Consider the following 18717-nt stretch of genomic DNA (forward strand, 5'->3'; position numbering starts at 1 on the left):
AATCCCGACACTGTGGAGAGCTTCAGACACAGGTTAGCAAAGTGTTACCCAGTAGAGAGCAGATGGCTCTTTCCATATAGTTCCAGAATACTCACACCAACACTACTGAGTTTTAAGATGTTGACTATATAAATTCCATCATAATAGTATTAATTCAGTCACAATAAAGAATGGAAATTTCACCCCAGTTCCACCATCATAGCCAGTGAGAATAATAATAATACTTGTAGTATTGAGAAGGTACTATACCTGGGGCTGAGCTGGGCACTTTAGATGTATTATCTCACTTAATCTTCTTAACAGTCCTGTGAGGGATGCCCATTTTACAGATGAGAGAACTGAGGCTCAGAGAGGTTAAGAAACTTGCCCCAGGTCACAGAGATAGTCAACAGCAGAGCTGAGACGTAGCCCAGGTCTGTCCGACTCCAGCGTTTGTGCTTTTATCCTATATTCCTCCTGCAGTCCCAGCAAATCAAACTTTTCACTTTCTATGCTTCCAGGCCTTGTCCCTACATACTAAGAGTTTTTACATAATTATACTCAAAGCACAGCTATAACGTGGATTACTCTCTGAACTTAACTTTATATCATAATACATGTTCAGTCCATCACCACGTCCTGGTGAGTGTTTCTCCAGTATATATCTCGAGCCATCATCTCTAACATTGTCTCTGCTCTGGGCTTCTGCTAGAGCCTCTTAACTGGTCTCCTTACATTTATTCTTCTCCTTTTCTTTCTTTCTTTTTTTTTTTTTGAGGAAGTTTAGCCCTGAGCTAACATTTGCTGCTAATCCTCCTCTTTTTGTTGAGGAAGACTGGCCCTGAGCTAACATCCATGCCCATCTTCCTCTACTTTATATGTGGCCTACCACAGCATGGCTTGCCAAGCGGTGCCATGTCCGCACTCGGGATCTGAACCAGTGAACCCCAGGCCACCAAAGTGGAACGTGCGAACTTAACCGCCGCGCCACCGGGCCAACCCCTCTTCTCCCTTTCTTATCTCTCCTCCTTCCAGAAGCCAGAGTGATCTTTTAAAAATATAAACCAGATCATGGCATTCCCCAGCCTGTCGGTGCATTTGGATAAATCCCCAATTCTTAACCCGGCTGCAGGGCTCTGCGTAGCTCTCCCACCATATCTCAGGCCTTGCTAAGCTCATGTATTCCCACCAGGCTCACCTTTCCTCCAGCTCCTCAACACTGCCCTGCCCTGTACCCCTCAAGGCCTCTGCACAGTGTCCTCTGCCTGGGACCTCTTCCCTCTGCACCGTCCCTGGCTGGAGCCTCTTTGTTCTTGAGACCTCTTCTTAAATGGCTCTTCAGAGAGACCATTCCTGACCACCTCTCCCAACCTAATTTACGTTCCTTTTATTCACACGGATCACAGTCTGTAATTATGTATTTGTGTGATCATTTGATTAATATCTTTCACCCAATCCTACAGATCCATGATGGAAGAACCGTGTCTCTTTTGCTGAGCACCTTACCCGTAACGCCTAGCACGGTATGAGATGCAAAGTATGTGATCCGTATTTGTTGAAAGCATAAATATTTTTCTATGTTACTATATAGTTTTCAGAAATATAATCTAGTAGTTTCATAAAATCTGATCGTTATCCATTTAATTAGTGGCTTTAATAAGACATTTGTTTCCTATGGCGTTGAGAGAACTGACCTTTTATGGTCCCTGGATCAGCAACATCAGAAATCCGAACACACTAATAATAACATTCTGCATGTACGTGGTGAGCCTCATCTTGCTACTGAAAGAAAAACATATAGATTACAGGTTTTGAAATCAACTTAGTGGGCTGTGCAGTGCAGCACTGCTTTTAAAAATAGAACAGGACAGAAAATGTCTGCATGCTTTGCAGGTGAGGGGATAAGAATTGTTTTGCATAACTTTCACTAATATATCTAACTTCTGTTTCCCTTGTATATGGCTGTAACTACAGCTATGTAGTTGAAGTCTGTGCTGGGTTGCAGTGTAAAACATATTTCTTCCTGTGGGTTGCAGTTAAAAAAATTGAAAAGCATGGATTTTGATGGCTCGCTTTTGGAATTATGCCAACAGTTTCAAGTCCCAGGGCTCACCTGAAGAGCTGCTCTTAGCCTTCCGCATGCTTAGCTTTCCGGCGTGGCCAATGGCCAGATCGCTCGGAGGGTGTAGTATACAGGAGATGCTCAAGGCTACTTTCTCTTTTAATAAACTTTTTATTTTGGACCAATTTTAGATTTACAGAAGAGTTGCAAAGAAAATACAGAGAGCTCTCCCATACCCCACACTCAGTCTCCCCCACTGTTAACATCTGACATCACAGGGAACACGTGGCGTGGGAAGGAATCAACGCTGGTACGTTGCCACTAACCGAGCTCCAGACGCTATCTGGATTCCACCAGACTTTCCTCTTTCTCCTCCAGGATCCCACATGCATTTAGTCCTCGTGTCTCCTTTGTCTCCTCTGTCTGAGACCATTTCTCAGTCTTTCCTTGTTTTCGTGACCTTGACAGTTTGGAGGAGTACCGGTCAGGGATTTTGTAGAATGTTCCTCAGCGTGGATTTGTCTGTGTTTCTCCTGATTACACTGGGGTTATGGGTTTAGGGACAAAATATCACACAGGTGAAGCACACTTCTCATCACGTGCTGGGAGAGGGTCCGTGATGTCACCCCAGCTCCTCACGGTGATGCTAACCTGCATCACTCAGTCAAGGTGGCGTCTGCCAGGTTTCTCCACTGTCAAGTTACTGTTTGTCCCTTTCCATGCTCTATTCTTTAGAAGCAAATCGCTGCGACACTGAGATTGGCCTCCTCTCATGGAGGTGGGGGAATGAAGGGGTTAAACTCCACCTCCTGGAGTGGGCCGTGTCTACATACATCATTTGCAGTTCCTCTGTGGGGAAGATCCGTCTCTTCTCCACGTACTCATTTAATCATTTATATCAGTAAGGACTCATGTGTGTTTATTTTATGTCTTGCATTATAATCCTGTGCAATGTTATTGATTTTGTCGTTCAAATTGTTCCAGCTTTGGCCATTGGAAACTCTTACAGTTGTCTCCGGTGTCCCTTTCACATGCCCCCATCCTTTTGTTGTTTTGAGCCCTTCCTTGCTTTCTAGTACTACAAGATGCTCTAGGCTCATTTGTATTTTCCCTGCCCCGGACTAAGGCCAGCCATTTCTCCAGGTGCTAGCCTTTGAGAGATGGGAAGTCAGAGACGTGGAGTGTTACCCTCTTAGGCACAGGGGCTGCACAGCACTTGTCCACCCCGGATGCTTGGGAGAACTAGTTGACGATACAGAGGAAGGGCACATGTGAACCTGCTCCCTGTTTCCTTAGTTGCTCAAGCTTATACAGCTCTCTGGTGAGCCACCCACGGTTATCTGATCTGCCCCGGTTGGAGTGCAGAAGCTTCCTCAGACCCACTGTCCACACCTGGTCAGATTCTGGGAGGCTCTGCTGCCAAGACAGAATGGCAGGAATTCTGGTCCCCGAGCTTGTGCTGGTCCAGGTCTGGCCTCCCAGACTCCTGGGGCACCTCTGCCCTGCTTGTTCCCAAGTCTGGATCTCTCTGAACACCAGTTTTAATTTTCTCAGGGCTGTTGTCAACATTGGCTTCTGCCCCACTCCTCCCTCTCATGCGTCGTCAGTAGGTGTCATTGCTTCCTTCAGAAAAAGTCGCCCCCCAGACAGTGTTCCCTCAACCTTCCCCTCTGGGCCCTCCTCCCTGCTCCAAGGCTAACCCCTGCACCTGGGCCTGGATCCCAAGCTTTCCCGCTTTCCCCAGGACCCCCCCCCCCCTTTCTCACACCTCCAGTCTCATCCCCCTCGCTGGCTCCTCTTGCTCAGCCTAAAAGGATACTCAAGGCTCTTGATCTAGAAAGACCCTTCTTGGCCTTGCCCCAGCCCCCAGCAGCACGGAATCTCTCTCCCCTTCATTTCAGGCCTCTTGAAAGTAGAGACGTCACCAATCATGTCCCTTTACAGCTGAGGCCCCGGAGACCATGTTGATGGAAAGTCCCACAGAAAAAGGGTGACTGTATTGGCTTCGACGGGGGAGGCACTGATAGAGACATTAGACTCTCTCCAGGGAAGACTCTAGGATGATGACCTGCCAGCTAGGACTACCCAGGAAGCTCAGAGGAGGCTCTGGGTGTCTGGGAGAGCTCCTGACACGCAGGACCTGACCTGGGCCTGGAGCTGGGGTGGAGGGAGAGGAGCGGAGGCCACTCCCCACAGGGTGGCAGCCCGAAGTTGGAGGACAGGAGGGGCATCCATTTCAAAATCTTTCTGATCCACCCTTTCCACTCCTCTCCCCGGGGCGAGAGCCTTTACCCAGAGCAACAGCCGCTTCCTTCTGGAGCCTTGACTTTGAGTGGGCCCACACTTGCAGCATTGCCCCGCTTCCTGCTGACTGTGTGAAGCAGCCCAGGTGATTCACCGGCCCCACCTGCCTGGCCCCGCTGCATCTCCGCGAGGTGACGCGGGTGTGCCCTTTCCATCAGCGGAACGAAGGAAACTCCCTTTGGGGTTTGGGGCATTACTTGGCCCCATGCACTGTGAGTCTGTTTTCTGCTACCCCTACTCCAGCCGAGCCGGCTCCTGCCATTTATTTCCTCTCTGCTGACTTCTCTCTTTGACACGGCTAGGGAACCCCACCCCAGACCTCCGTCTTTGGAATTCAGCTTGTGACAGATAAATTTCCTCTAGGACCAAGTGCTTATCAGGTCCTGGCTCTAAACAGACTCACCTGTGCTTACAGACTCTGGCCAATTTTGTGCATCTGTGGCCCAGCCTATTCACTTATTCATTCAACAAATATTTACAGATGACTTTCAGGCCCAGTTCTAGGCACTGGAGATACAATGATGAGCAAAAAGACATGACTTCATTGAGTTTGCAGATGTGCCTAGGAGACAGACATTAAATCAATAGTTTTACAACTATATAATACAAATGATAAGTGCAATGAAGCAAAAGTACAGAAGTTCACAGTCTCTTCTGGGGTGTTAGGTAAAGCTTCCACAAAGAAATGACAGTTTGAAATCTGAAGAATGAGTAGGAATTGACTTGACAAGGGAGTCGGGGTAATGGAGACAGAAGAGGAGAAAATCTTCCCAGAATGTGGAGAAAATCTTCCCAGAATGAGAGAACGGCATGTGCAAAGGTCCTGGGGCAGAAAGGATGGCCAATTGGTTAGAGTGCCAAAAGCAAGGGAGAGAATGAGAGGAGGACAAAAGGCTGGAGAGGGTAGTGGAGGTGCAATGGGTTTCGTCCTTGTAGGCGTGTTCAGTAACTTGGTCCTCATCCCAAGGACAGCGGGAAGGAAGCTACTGAAGGATTTTAAGAAGAGTGATAGGATCAGACTTGTAATTGAGAAAATTCCTGACCACAGTGTGAAGCACGGATTAGAAGAAGGTGGGTACCCCCGTGAGAAGACTGGGGCTTAGCAAGTGAAGTTGTGGTTCCGGAAGGGATACGGGTAGGGTTGGGGCGGTGGCCCTGCTCCGTCTGCTGTTCTTGGCTTTTTACTGTCCTGAGAGGCCAGGCTCATGCGGTTAGTGTGTTCTCAGCAAACGCTGATACTGTGGGAGGCGCAGAGGGGTCGTGGAGGTCAGGTTAGTCGCAAGGCCAGCCTTTGGTAGGGAATCAGGACCTGAGAGGTGGAAAGGGGATGGAGATGCCGCTTGCCCTTAAGTTCCACTTTTGCCATCTCAATTTCCTTTGCTCTAAGAATACGGCCAAACTTGATGAAGCCTCCTTCGAAGCAACCACCCTCTAGCGGGTAGCCCCCGTCCCGTCTTCACCCAGGGGAAGAGCCCGGAGCACCTGCTGCGAGCGTAAGATCCTCCACGCCACGCTGGCTTCCGAAATCCTGGCCCTGGGGAGGCGGATGCAGGAGGGCCTCGAGGGGCGGCAGCGCCCTGCGCATCTCAGAGGCTGCACGCTCGACCTCCGCTCTGAACGTGCGACCTTGGGCAAATCACTTCCCCTCCCGCGGCCTCGGTGCCCCCGTCTGCAAACTAGGGGTGGTCCCCAAGTCCCTTCCAGCCGCGACCGGCACGCTCGCGCGCGACGCTGCGCCAAGCCCCGCGGGGGGCCCGGGGCGCGCGGCCGCCGGGTGGCAGGGCAGGGGCTGCGCGCAGGCGGCCGCGCCCCCCGCTCCGGGCCCGGGCCCGCGGTTACGTAAGGGCCGCGCGGGGGGCGGGGGGCGGCGGGCGGCGGCAGGGGGCGGGGCTGTCCGAGCGCCGTGGCCCCGCCCGCCTCCCGCCCCCGCCCCCCGCGCCCGGCAGCGGCTGCAGCAGCGCCCGCGCAGCCCGCGGCATGGAGCGGCGCCGGGGCTGAGCCGGCGCGCACGGGCCACCGCATGTGCCGCGGGCAGCGCCTGCCGAGCGCGCGCAGGGCGAGCGCCAGAGGCCCCGTCGGAGCGGCCGCAGAGCAGCGCCGGAGATGGGGTGAGTGAGCCCGCGCCGCGCTACCGGGGCTCCCGGGGACCCCAAGGGGCTGCGGCCGCCGCTCCGTCCCCGCGCCCGGAGCCCGGAGCCTGGAGCCTGGAGGGAGCCCGCAGCCGGCGCCGGAGCGCCCGGGGCCGCCGGCCCGCGCCCCCGGCTCCCCCTGCGCGCGGCCTGGGCGCGGACTTGGGGCCGCGCGTGCGGCGGCGCTCCCCCTCCGAGCCCGCCGGGCGCGCGGGCACCGGGCGGGCACAGGCGCCCTGGCCGGCCTCCGTGCTTCGGCCATTCCGCGGTCCCCTCGCGCCCGGGCGCGACCAACTCCGGGGCCTCTGTTTGGGAGCGGGAGAGGCAGTTGGTCGTTCTCCGCGATTGGGTTTATCGCAAACAGCATGGAAATCGAAGTTTTCCTGGAAAGGGAGTGCGCCCGATAATAGTAGCCCCCCAGCGTAGGGATAGTGGACTCGGAGCCTGCCTTGAAATGGCTGAGGGTGATGGAAGTCTGTGCCAAGCGGAGATGAGGCTTCAGCCTTTGAACCGACTGAGTGGATGCTCAGGAGAGAAGTTGCAATACTCTGTCGAAGTGACTAATGCTTCTGAGCACATAAAGTAATTTAGAAAGCGGGATTGATTTCTCCTTGGCGTCTCTCCGAGCAGTAGGCTCTGTGAGTCAGGGCGCCGCGGTGCTAATAACACAATTAACTCCTCACATCTGCTCACCCGGTGTCAGCACACGCTGTGGATCAGGTGCCCATCCCTACTCAGGGAACGGTTATCATGCCCATTTTTACAGATGAGGAAACTGAGGCCTGGAGAGGTTCGGTGACTTCTGCCAGATTGGGCAGCTGATGCGCGTTTGTGGAAGGGGGACACTGTGTGCGTAGGCAGAGGGGCACCCACAGCCTGACCGTGGCCCTGGGGGATGGGGTGGGCTGGTAAGTGAACCAGAGTTCCTGAATCTCTGTGTCCCCTGCTGCTGAGCTTAGCATCTTCAAACAGTCTTCATGGCCCAAAGCCTTCTGCTTGGGGGATCCAGAGACCTTGCTTTCCTGTTTGGGACTGGCTAGGAGTGGAAAGGGGCTAGGTCGTCCTGGTGGCCTGTCAGTGGCTTTTTTGTGAGTTACTTCCGGTAAGTTTCTGGAGTCATTTCACCCACTGAGCCTTATCTGTCGGGTCTGCAAAGTGTTTGGAGGGACCAGACGCAGACCAAGAGGAACTGTGAGGAAGGGAAGTATGAGGGCTGTGGGTCAACAGGAGCAGGGCAGGGGACAGAAAGGGTCCGGGAGATTGGCTTATGACGTCAGTGCCCATCCAGGAGATTTCACACATCCAGAAGCCGTGGGTGATTACGCCAGAGGCGGCTTGGCCGGCAAGCAGTTTTCTTGTAACATTTCCAGTGACCCCTTGGATTATGAAAGGGCTGCTCTTGGAGCAGTGGGAACCTTTGAGGCTCTCAGATTTCATTCTTTAAAAAAAAAAAAAATGTGTACAGGAAGAAGGAGTTGGCAAATGTAGGTCTCAAGATGGAAGATAAAAGCGATCTGGTCATTTTAACTTTCTCTGTCCCCCCCACTCCCCAGCCAACACCAACCCAACCCGTTTGCCTGATGAAAAACAAATATTGAAACTCCGACGGTGTTGAAATCCAATAGTTCTGTGGGAATGAAAATGTTTACTCGTAAAAGCTTGAAGAAGATGTCGGAAAATAATTTTTGTTTGTGGAGAAGTGGGGAGGAGGGCTTGGGGATTTTGTTTGAACATGGAATGTGCCTTTCATGTGATTTTAACATCATCCCGTAATGTCTATTACTCACTTCTTGTAGGTGAGGGCTGGTTTGTACCCCCTACCACCTCTGCCACTTTTAATATGTCCACTTCTTCTATAATTTATGTGAACATACAAACCATGGCTGTAAATTGAGATGGAGCTAAGGCCTGGGTAAGCAGTTCAGACAGAGGAGGGTGGAGGGAGCCATTTTACCCGAAAATAGAACCAATGTCATCCTTTCCGAGAGTTGAGTAGGATGGAGGAGGAAGAACCCAGAAAGAGCAGCCAGTGGGAAACCTCAGTGTGGTCCTACAGCTTTGTCATGGCTCTAACGTGTAGACAGAGCCAGGATTTAAGAAAAAGAATATCTGAGTTTACCGCTCCCCACTTCCGACACTTTTCCTCATTCGGATGTTCACTGCTGTTGTCCGCTTCTCTCCTGCGAAGTGTTTTGCATTAAGTGTGTGGTTCCCCTGGTAAGTTTGTGTCCTCGATCCCCAAGGCAGTTGTTTCATAGCCACTCCCCTCCTCCCCTCTTTCTCCTCCCCACGCGCACTTTGCCTCCCTTTTCATTGACAAGAGAGGAGCCACGGACCACGGCCAGCCTCACCTCCCAGCACGCCTACAGTCCATTGTGCAGGTTCCCCTGTGTTTTCCTTCCCGCCTGTCTCCCTGGATGGCCAGTCCCTCCTCTTGTCCTACCAGAGGCCCGCCCTGCCTGGGGGACGGTCCGTCCCATCCCCTCTCACCATGTCAGGGAACGTCTCTCCTTCTTTCACCTCCCTGTCTCTCCAGGGTCTTTTGCAAACATGCTTTAGTTCAGTGCTGCCCAACAGAACTTTCTGTGCTGATGGAAACGTTCTATATCTGCATGTCCAGTATGGCTGCCACTAGCCACCTGTGGCTCTTGGGCCCTTGAAATGTGCCTAGAGCGACTGAGGACTTGAAATTTTAATTTAATTTACATTTGAATAGCCACGTGGGACTAGCGGCTGCTGTGTGGGACAGCACAGTCTCTCATCTTACATCTGTCTCCTGCTCCTGTTCCACTTCTTTGCTCCCCCTTCCCCTGAAAAGGTCTGTCCAAACCCACTGTCTCCATTCGTTTTCTTGGCCTGCAGGTGCCTCGTTCACCCTCCAATCTGGCTTCCGCCCCTGCCTCTCCACCGAAACTGCCAGGGTCACTGGTGACCTGCAGGTTGCCAGGTCTCTGCCCTTGTCTTAATCCACCTCTCAGAGCGGTCCTCACCAACAGCCACGCCCTCCTCCTGGGAACAGCTCCCCTCCCATCTTCTCGCCACCACCCTCTTCTGGTTTTCCTCTTACCTTCCTGACAATTCTTTTCTAGTCTCCCTGCTGGTTGCTCCTCTGCCTGGCGTCTGAATGGTGGGGCTGCTCAGGGACTGGTTCTGGTTCCTTTTCGCTTCAGTACTCTTCCTAGATAATGCTATCCCATCCACCTCCTTGCCCTAGCCCCCCCACCCATGGCTTTAAGTGCCACCTGTATGCTGGTGACGCCCATGCTGTCATTTCCAACACAGCCCTTTCTCAGGGCTTCTGACCCTTGTCCGTGCATGGAGCTCTTGCTGCTCCTTCCAGTTCGCTCCTTCCTTGCCCTCCGTCTTCCCCTCCGAGTCAGTGGCCCACCCTCCACCTCCTTGCTCAGAGTCATCCTTGATTCTTCTGTCTCAGTTGGAGGAGGTCATGGGAGGACGTGACCGCCGGTCCACCCATGAGCTGGACCTGGGCAGTCAGATGCTCCTCGTCTCCTCCTCTGTCCTTGGAATATGCTTTCTGCCCACCGTTCCCACGGCGGGAAGTGTTCCATGGTCACAGCCTTGAGAGAGTAAGGTGTTGAGGCCATCTGGACTGAACATGCGACTGAACCCAGTGAAGGCCTCTGTCTAAACTTTTAAGATTCTAGTGGGTAGGTGTGGCGATCTCCTCGTCTTGTGGCCGCCCAAGATAAGCCTTGTAAGGAAGTTCCCTTGCTTATTAATTATTAAGCCTGCCACCTTCCCATCTGGAGTCTCCCTCTGGTCTCTCCTTGCCCTCCGTGTAAGGGGCGAGTTTGCGAACCAGCACTCCCTCAGCTCCCACGTCCGGGCTGTCAGTGGGTCCTGTGGGCTGTACTTCTGGGCTCTGTCTGGAGTGTATTCGCCTCTCCCCATAATCCTACCTCCCATTCTGGTTCTGATCACTGTCCCCTCCTTCCTGGACTAGCTTCCTAACAGGCTCTGAGCTTCCACCCTGGGCTGTCACTCTTCTCCACGCGGAAGCCTGCGTGACCAGCTTTCAAAGCTGCAAATCAGATCACATTGCTCTCTTCCTTGGACGCCCAGCAGGGGCTGGCCTGTCCCGTCTCCAGCTGTGCCAGCCGCTCTGCCCGGCCCTCACTGCCATCTGCTCACAGGAGCCTCCTTTCTGCTTCTTGCCCTGCCTGGAGGTCTTTGAACTTGCTGCTCCCTCTGCCTGGAATGCTCTTGTCGTGGCTCTGCAGCTACCTTCCTCCTTCTCATCCTGTGGGTCTCGACATCAGGGTCCTCTGCTCAGAGTCCTTCCAGCCTGCCACTCCTGCTTGCTAACATAGCCACGCCGCTGCCCACCAGTCGTCTGCCACAGCACACCTGCAGTCATCTGGCCTTTGTTTACGTATTTATAATCTGTCTTCTCCACGAGCATCCAGCAAGGATAGGTCTTACCTTTGTCACCAGTGTGTCCCAACACTTAGCATGGTGTCTCGCACCTAAAAAATATTTTTTGATTGAGTTAGTGCTTGAATGGGGTGGGCAGCCTTGCTTGGATGCTGGCCCGGAAGTTGTGATAATTTTTGGATTGCCTTCTTTATGTCTTGCTTAATTGAGAGTGGCATGGGCCAAGAGAGGAAGAATTACATTTGGATGCAGCTTTCTTTTAAGGCTAAAGCAAGCCATTTAGCTTTTATTGTGTCTTGGGTTAATATTCCGGCCCTTGGCTGTCGTCTCGAGTATTGGGGTTGTAAATTATCTTTTTACCCGCCTGCAAAAGGCTAAGAGAAAACCCAGCATGTCTGCTGTTGTGACTTTTAGCTGATTTCATCAGCGTTTACAAACACCATCTACTGTATTTCTGTTTGGCTTCAGTTTACACTCATTTATTTTGTTCTGCCAAGATTATGTTGCAATGTGTGGGTGCCACAATCTTGGTTATCTAAAACCTTGGGCCTTCTCTCAGTAATCTACACCGATTAACTTTCTTTCGATGTTCATCCCTTCTTGAATTTTCCATCCCTCCTGAGTCACGCTAAGCCACGTAGTTCTTACAAACTACGAACTTTGCTTTGGTGTTTGTGTTGACTAAAGTAGCTCGAGTCTTTCAGATAGATTGAGGTAGATTTGTCTTCTTTTGGTCCCGTTCGGGGTTTTTTAAACTTCTCTTTCTCAGGTTCATTCAGTCCTTTCATCTGTCAGGCAACTGGTGAGTGCTGTCGGGGATCCAAGATGAGCAGACCTACTAGTTAGTTCCTGCCCTTGTGAAGTTTCTGTTTCAGAAAGCGAGATAAGCCCTGTCACAAGTGCCAGCTTTATGTGTGAAATGCTGTGAGTTTAAACAAAATGTCATAATCCATGGAGTGTCGGGGTGGTGGGGATGCCCATCTATTTGGGGAACTTAGGAAAGACACCCCCGTACACTAGGGGGAGGTGCCTGGGGGCTGTTAGCATTTAGGATCACCCTCATTATCTAGACATTCATCTCCGTTAGGGTCAGAGTTGGAAAATGGGGTTGGAATTACTTGGAATGGGGGAGGCACTAAATAGATATGCACCAAATGAACGAGTGAATAGGAGTGAGTGAATACTCTCTTTGGGCTGACTTTTACTTTGGGGCCATGCCAGCATTCTTATTGGAAACTACCCTGAAACTCCTGGCCTTGAGCGTTTTGGGATGGAGTCAAGGGCACATTTGCTTGTACACAGTCCCCCGAAGGCGGACCCAGAGCAGAGCAGGTGGTTTATTTTTGTCTAATGGGCTCAGTGATTTGTGTAAATTATTAGGTTTCTTTTCGGTAATGGCTCCTGGGGGACTTAGAGTCAAGTGTGTGGTCACCCTTAGCAGATTTATCAGACCTCGTCCATTACCTCTGTTCCTCGCTCCGTTTTATGGCCCTGCCCTTGTTTTCCTTCACCTTCTCATCTGCCTTTTTTTTTTTTTAAGCAAAATGAAAATATCTTTGCTTTTTTTCTAATTATAAAGATGTTACATGTTCATGCTAAACAATAACAGCATAAAGAAGGAAGTGAAAATTACTTGTCGTCTCCTGTGTCAGGGATAAACTCCACCAGCAGTCTGTCTGTCTTTGCAGACTTTTTCCTGTGTCTGTATGTCTCTGTGTCTAGTTGTATGTCCACATAGAGCAAATAGACTTTTAACAAAATGGAATCATATGCATCTATTTTGTAACGTGAGTTTTTCAACTTAAAATACCTTGAGTGGACATCTTTCCATGCCAGTAATTATAAATATATATCATCATTTAAATCCATGCCTACTTCTCACTTGTCATTTTGCTGAATTTTATACATCTTTGTAAACCTGCTTAAATCCTTTCTAGAACAAGGCAGGGTACATTTTAAGAAAGTGAAAAAGACATTTCGACGATCCCTTAAAGCAGTTGTTTGCTTTAGATGAATTACTAAAGGAAAGAAATGGTGGAGGAGACCAAGATCACAATTAATGTTGGATAAATTGCGGTGACTGTGTAATTTTGGGTGAGTCACTACTCTTCAGTGAATCTTGGTAAGAACATCAAGGCTTCATCCTGGTTGCTAAGGGTGGTCCAGCGTGGAGCAGCAGGACCCAGCTGCTTGAATTGTTTCTGCTTGTTTGGAAACATCAGGGCAGGGGGATTCTGCACTCAGACCTGGATGAGCATCTCTGCCAGCAGAAGGCACCCCTGGCCACACCTGAGCACCCCTTCTGCTTCAAAGCCCTTTGTCTGGTGGGGATCACACCCCCTCCTTCACACAGTTCCCTCGGTGAGAGGATTGGCAGGGACATATATACAGGAAGAATGTTATATTTCCTGCTTTAGCTATAAAGCAATTAAAAAAAAGAACACACAGATAAATTCTGTGCATGTCACCTCAGCCAGCATCAGCATCTAAAACCTTTGGAAAAAGACTTCCTTTAGTACAAGGAGTGGGGATGGGAGCTTCTTTTCTATTTGAAAAGAAAAACTTCCTTCACCTTTGTCAAAAGTGAAGTGAACAGCCATCAAAGACAGATTTACAATAGAGAAAAGCATTTTTCAGGCTGCTAGAAATCTCAGATGTTCCAAGTCCTGACCTTCTAGGTCTTGAGAGTTAACACCTTGTTTTTTTCCAGTGTGAAAACAAATTGAGCACAAAGAGGCTTGGTAAGGAAATGGGGCAAAAAGCTTGCAGTTTGCGTTGGTTTGGGTACACTGGTCTCCAAGCGTTGCTTGTTATGGGTCTGCATCTCGAGCTATTTGCACAAGCAGGCTGCCTCCGAGTTGTATTTATAGGTTTGGAGGTGAGCGCCGGCTCCGTGATGCGGTTTCCTCGCGGGGTGCGCTCCATGTGGGAAGCGTGTCAGGTGGGAAGCCTCTGCTGGATGTACCATGTGAAGTCCCCAGTAATTCTGTCACCGGGGGCTGTTAGTCATATGGTATCATTCTGGTAGAATTTATTTAAATTATATTTCAAATTAGCTTGTTAGAATAAAAATATGCTGTGGGGAACACATTTAGACATTTGTCAACGACTAGAGAGATTTTTTTTTTAAAAAACATTTTTATTCAGAAGCCTGGTTGATAGTCTTATTATTATTCCTCTGAGGAACTGGGGACTGTTGCGTCCACAACCCATGCAGAAAAGCTTAGGATAAGGCATTGCCACCAGCCAGAGCAGTTAGCCTGAGAGCTGTGCATTGAGAAACCTTTAGTATACAGGTGCCTGCCAGCCAAAGGAGGGCCGAGCTGAGGCGGGGTCCCAGCTACGGGAGGGGCTCTGGCAGGCTCCTTGCTGTTCTCCTTGCCCTGGGAGATCTTGGTCCAGGTCACCAGTGAGGGGCTGGTGGAGGCCAGCAAGCCCTTTGTCCTCCTTCGGCTCTTGGGGTGAATGTTGTCTGTGGGTCTTGGGGTGTGGGTGGCCCCAGAGACCCAATTAGTGAGGCGTATTACAGACCCCACTGCCTGGGCATTTGCTGGCTCTCTTTTGGGATCTTTAATTGGAAAAGCTTTTAATTGGAGTTGTTCAGATAAATAGAGAATAGGAGAGTTGCTTTGGTTTCTGTTGTCCTGGGGGAGGAGGGTGACGGAGAAAGTCCTCATGGGGAAAAGGAATGGAGCCTGTTCTGGGAGGTTCCAAGGGACAGGAAAAGGAGTTCCCAGTGGTGGTGGCATCGAGGCACATTTCAGCTCAGGGGGTATGAGGAAGAGCTCTCTAGCTCCGAGTGGACTGAAGGTGGAACTGACTGTCTCACCAAGTGTGAGTTCATTGTCATGGAGAGCCACCGCGCCGGGAGCCTGAGATAAACGATTAGGTATAGGCAGGTCAATTCCCAACCCCCTTGGCTGGCTGTGTGAGCTTGGACAAGTCATCTTCTCTCTCTAAGCTTCACTGTCTTCATCTGTGAAATTACTGAGATGCTGAGATAAGAAAATGTGCATACAGCCTTTAGCATTTAGCACTGACGCATAAGTCCTCAATAAATGGTGGCTCAGTTTATCATCATCGTCACCATGATCCTTTCTGCTTTGGGTGGGAGGCTGGAGTACATGGTCAAGGATGGTCCATCCCTCATCTGTAATCCTCGGCACTCCCCGAGTCCTTGGCTGGTCTGAGCATTGCCAGAGTTGTTCCCTGTCATCAGGTGACCCAGACAATATGAGTTTTGCCCCCTGAAGCCTTGCTTCGTGTCACTAAGCGTCTTGGGTAGTGGCTGGAAGAATATTACCAGCCTGAGGGCCGGGAAGGTCAGCAGAGCCGACCCACTTGTGACAACAAGAAACCGGTCTTCCAGTCAGTTGCTTTCACAGAGAGGTGCAAGTGTGGACCAAATAAAAGAGGAGTTTCTCCCCATTGTGGGTATCAGACTAGGCATTTGTTTTGTTGGTCAGGGAGCTCTTAATCTGATTATTTGTATATTCCTTCACTCCTTCATTCAAGAATTAGTGACCTTCTACCTTGCGTCAAGCACTGCTGTAAGTGCCAAGGACACAGGGATGAACATCTGTGGCCCCATGAGGCTTACAGAAGTGGGGGAGGTGGACATCAACTAAACATTACCTAATGGATCAACATGGGGGCATATGGGACCAGGGCCCATGAACTATACTCTAGTAGGTTTCAGGTTCTCACATCTCTAGACCCCACTGCTCATATGGATCTGAATTCCTTGCTGGTCACCCTTCATCTGTTCATCAGCTCCTGTACCTCTCTTGACCCTTTGACCAATGACCATCACCTGGCTGTCGAGCACCTTCTCTGGGCCAGGCACCAGGAAGAAGGATTGTTAGAACGGGGTCCCTGCCCTCTTGAGGGAGATGGGTGGTAAGCAGGGAATTAGGGCAATGAGATAAGCCTTGTTACTGAAATATGAACAGGGATAAAATGCTTAACTCGGCAAGAAGCTAGAGAAGGCTTCTTGAAGGAAGGGAGTCTGGGACTGAGTCTCGAAGGAGACTGCAAGTTTCCTAGGCGGACAGAATGAGGGGCGGGGGAGACATTTAGCTGGAGACAGCTGCCCGTGGTAAGCAGTGAAGTTTGGAGATGAAGAATAGGGCCCTTGGACTCAGTCCTTGCTTGACCATTCACAAGCTGTGTGACCTGGAGCAAGAGCTGACCTTCACTGAGCTGTGAAATGGGACTATTAATAGCATCGGTGTCATAGAGTGGTTGTGAAGATTAAATGAAGCACAGATTGTGATGTGCATTAGCTGTTAATAGTGGGCAGGGAGGTGAGAAGGATTGTGGAGTCCACAGCGTCAGGAAGATATAGGCATGAAGAAAAGGCCTTTGTGCCAAGGTGTTAGGACTTAATCCTGTGGGTGGCAGGAAGCCAGCCACGGGTGAGACTGGAGGAAGGGGAGAAGTTAGTCCTGGTGTCAAAGAATGAGGCCTGACGGGGCAATGGCAGGCACTGTGCTCAGAGAGGGAGAGATGACCTGGGGTAGGAGGCAGAAAGAAACATGCTATGTGCCAAGGAATTGGGGCTTCAGTCTATAGGCAATGAGAGAGCATTTGCAGTTTTGAAGAGGAGAATAATACTTGTATTAGGAAAATTATTCCAGAGATGGTAATGAAGGGGAGCGTGGAGAGTTGAAAGATTGGAGAGAAGAGAACTCATGGGAACTAGACACAGTCTAGGCAAGACATATTGAGAGCAGAAGGAATGGAGGAGAGGAGAAAGCAGATGTGGCATGGGTTTCTATAACGTAAACCTTGCCCTGTGCTGGAATGGGTCTGAGGCAGCTTCCAGGAATGTGCATAATACAATCAAATAGAAAAACATATGGAAGGCATCTCGCTGGGCATGAGAGGTAGAAAGCTTGAAATTCTTCCCTGTGTAGTTGCTAAATTAGGACGCAAATTAAGCTATCATTTAATGAGAACTTAGTGGGTTGGAGTTACGCTGCGGGGTGCTGTCTATACAATATTTCCTTTAATCCTGACAGCAACCCCCACTTTTGTAGTTGGGAGAAACAGGCCTTGAGAGATTTAAGAATCTGCTCAGGTGGTGCCCAGCCAGGAAGGGGCAGAGTTGGGAATCAAGCTCAAGCCTGTTTGAGAGCAAAATTCATGTCCTTAAGATGCACTTTCTGGGGGCCAAAGCCCCCATAGCATCATGTGGGAGGTGGACCACAGCTGTGGATGGTTGGAATGAGAGAAAGGGAGAGGCTGAGTTGCCAGCACTTGGGATATTTCTGACTGTGTCACTGAGCTGATTGATAGTGGTGCCATTGCCTGAGGTTGCAAGAGGAGATGCCTTTTTTGGGGGGGAAATGATGAGAGCTTAGTTTTGGGTGGATATGGTGAATTTCCACTTGTGGTGGGTCATCCATGGGGTGGCATCTGTAAGTAGCAATTCAGCTCTAGTACTAGGCAATTGGGATGGAGTCGAGACACAGATGTGGGAGTCATCACCCCTGAGATGGATCTGATCACCCTCAAGACCCAAGGAGAGAGTGGATCGAAAAGATGGAACTCCGGGAAAGGACTACAACTAAAGGGAGAGGAAAAGAAGTCAGTGGATGAGACTGAGAGCTGGTGAGAGTGAGAGGAAGGCTGGAGGAGAGACGCATCGCAGAAGCCAGGGTGAGGAGGCTGAACACGGCATACCAGAAGGGGAGAGGCCTCAGGAAGCTCTGAGAAGGGTGGGGAACCAAAGTGCCCGCCGTTAACGCTGTGGGTGTGGCCGTGTTAGGCCACTGATGGACTTTAAGAGCAGCTTCTGCCGAGTGTGCACAGATCCATTTGCAGGTGACCTAAGGAGTGAGCGTGTGGTAAAGGAGTAGAGAAGCCTGGCTGAAGATGAAGGTGAGCTGGAGTGTGAGTGAGAGTAGATGGAAGGTTCATCATCGTTTCGTAAGTCGATCCTGTTGGGAGACCGAGGACAAAGAAAAGGCGGAGATTGAAGATATTAGAGAAAGGTGAAAAGCAATAAGATCGGAGGCAGGAGGGAAAGAGAGCAAGAGCTTTGGAGCAGTAAACCTCCAGAAGGCGGCCGGGAGGGTTGTCCTCAGAGACCAGGCAGGGTGCAGGTACAGAGGCGTTTTGAGGCTGTGGCGGCAACGGGAAGGAGGGAGCTGTGTTGGCGGCCTTTGCTTTCTCAGCCTGACCTAAGGAATTGATCTGAGAACCAGGGAGGAAGGAGATCAGGAAGGAAGGAGGTGGATTCGCACAGCTGGTTGTGGGAGTTGGGGTGTGGACTCAGCTGGGGCAAATACAGGTTCGTGGGCAGCCTTTAGGGGCCAGTTGGAGATTCAAGAATGTGAGTCTATAAATATGCTAGTCACCACAGCTGGATAACTTACCAACATGCCAAGTGACCTGGGAGTGGGAGCACAGGTAAACAGTCCCAGACCCAGATGGTGGACATGCAGAGATGGCTACCCCGTTGGACTCTGAGCGCTTTGCCATCTGTGGCCCTGGGGGACACCATGTGGGAGGAGGGAGAGCCTGCTGCGTTGCCATCGGTCACCTTTCTGCCCTCGCTTCTCCGAGTAGTCAGTCATTGTTCGGTTGTTAATAATTCTTCCAGACCCTTTCTAAGAAATGCATTAAAATTCTTACCAGCACCACCTCTTTGGGTAATGAGATCTGTAAGTTTATTAACCTCTGTGAGAAGTGGATTTCCTCGCTCCGTGGGAGCGGATAATCTCTGGGAGGGAATGAACATTAATGTGCTGACCTCAGGGTGAGCTCTACGCTCCAGAGGCAGGGTGGGGGCGGCTTATCTGTGCCCTCTCCCCGCAGTCATCTGACTTAGTGTGGGTCCGC

The 18717-nt window shown here is 50.8% G+C and overlaps 1 protein-coding gene across 1 annotated transcript in view; it reads left to right on the forward strand.

Annotated features, from left to right (window-relative positions):
• The first annotated feature begins 6261 nt into the window (after window positions 1-6261).
• Window positions 6262-18717, forward strand: part of HOMER2 (homer scaffold protein 2) — an 85957-nt gene continuing 73501 nt past the window's right edge. Inside the window, exon 1 of the mRNA XM_044760657.2 lies at window positions 6262-6453. Within this exon, the coding sequence (XP_044616592.1) occupies window positions 6449-6453 (5 nt within the window). The 5' untranslated portion in view covers window positions 6262-6448. The remainder of the gene's footprint in view (window positions 6454-18717) is intronic.

Source organism: Equus asinus, chromosome 2 (assembly GCF_041296235.1).
Source record: "Equus asinus isolate D_3611 breed Donkey chromosome 2, EquAss-T2T_v2, whole genome shotgun sequence".
Lineage (NCBI taxonomy): Eukaryota > Metazoa > Chordata > Mammalia > Perissodactyla > Equidae > Equus > Equus asinus.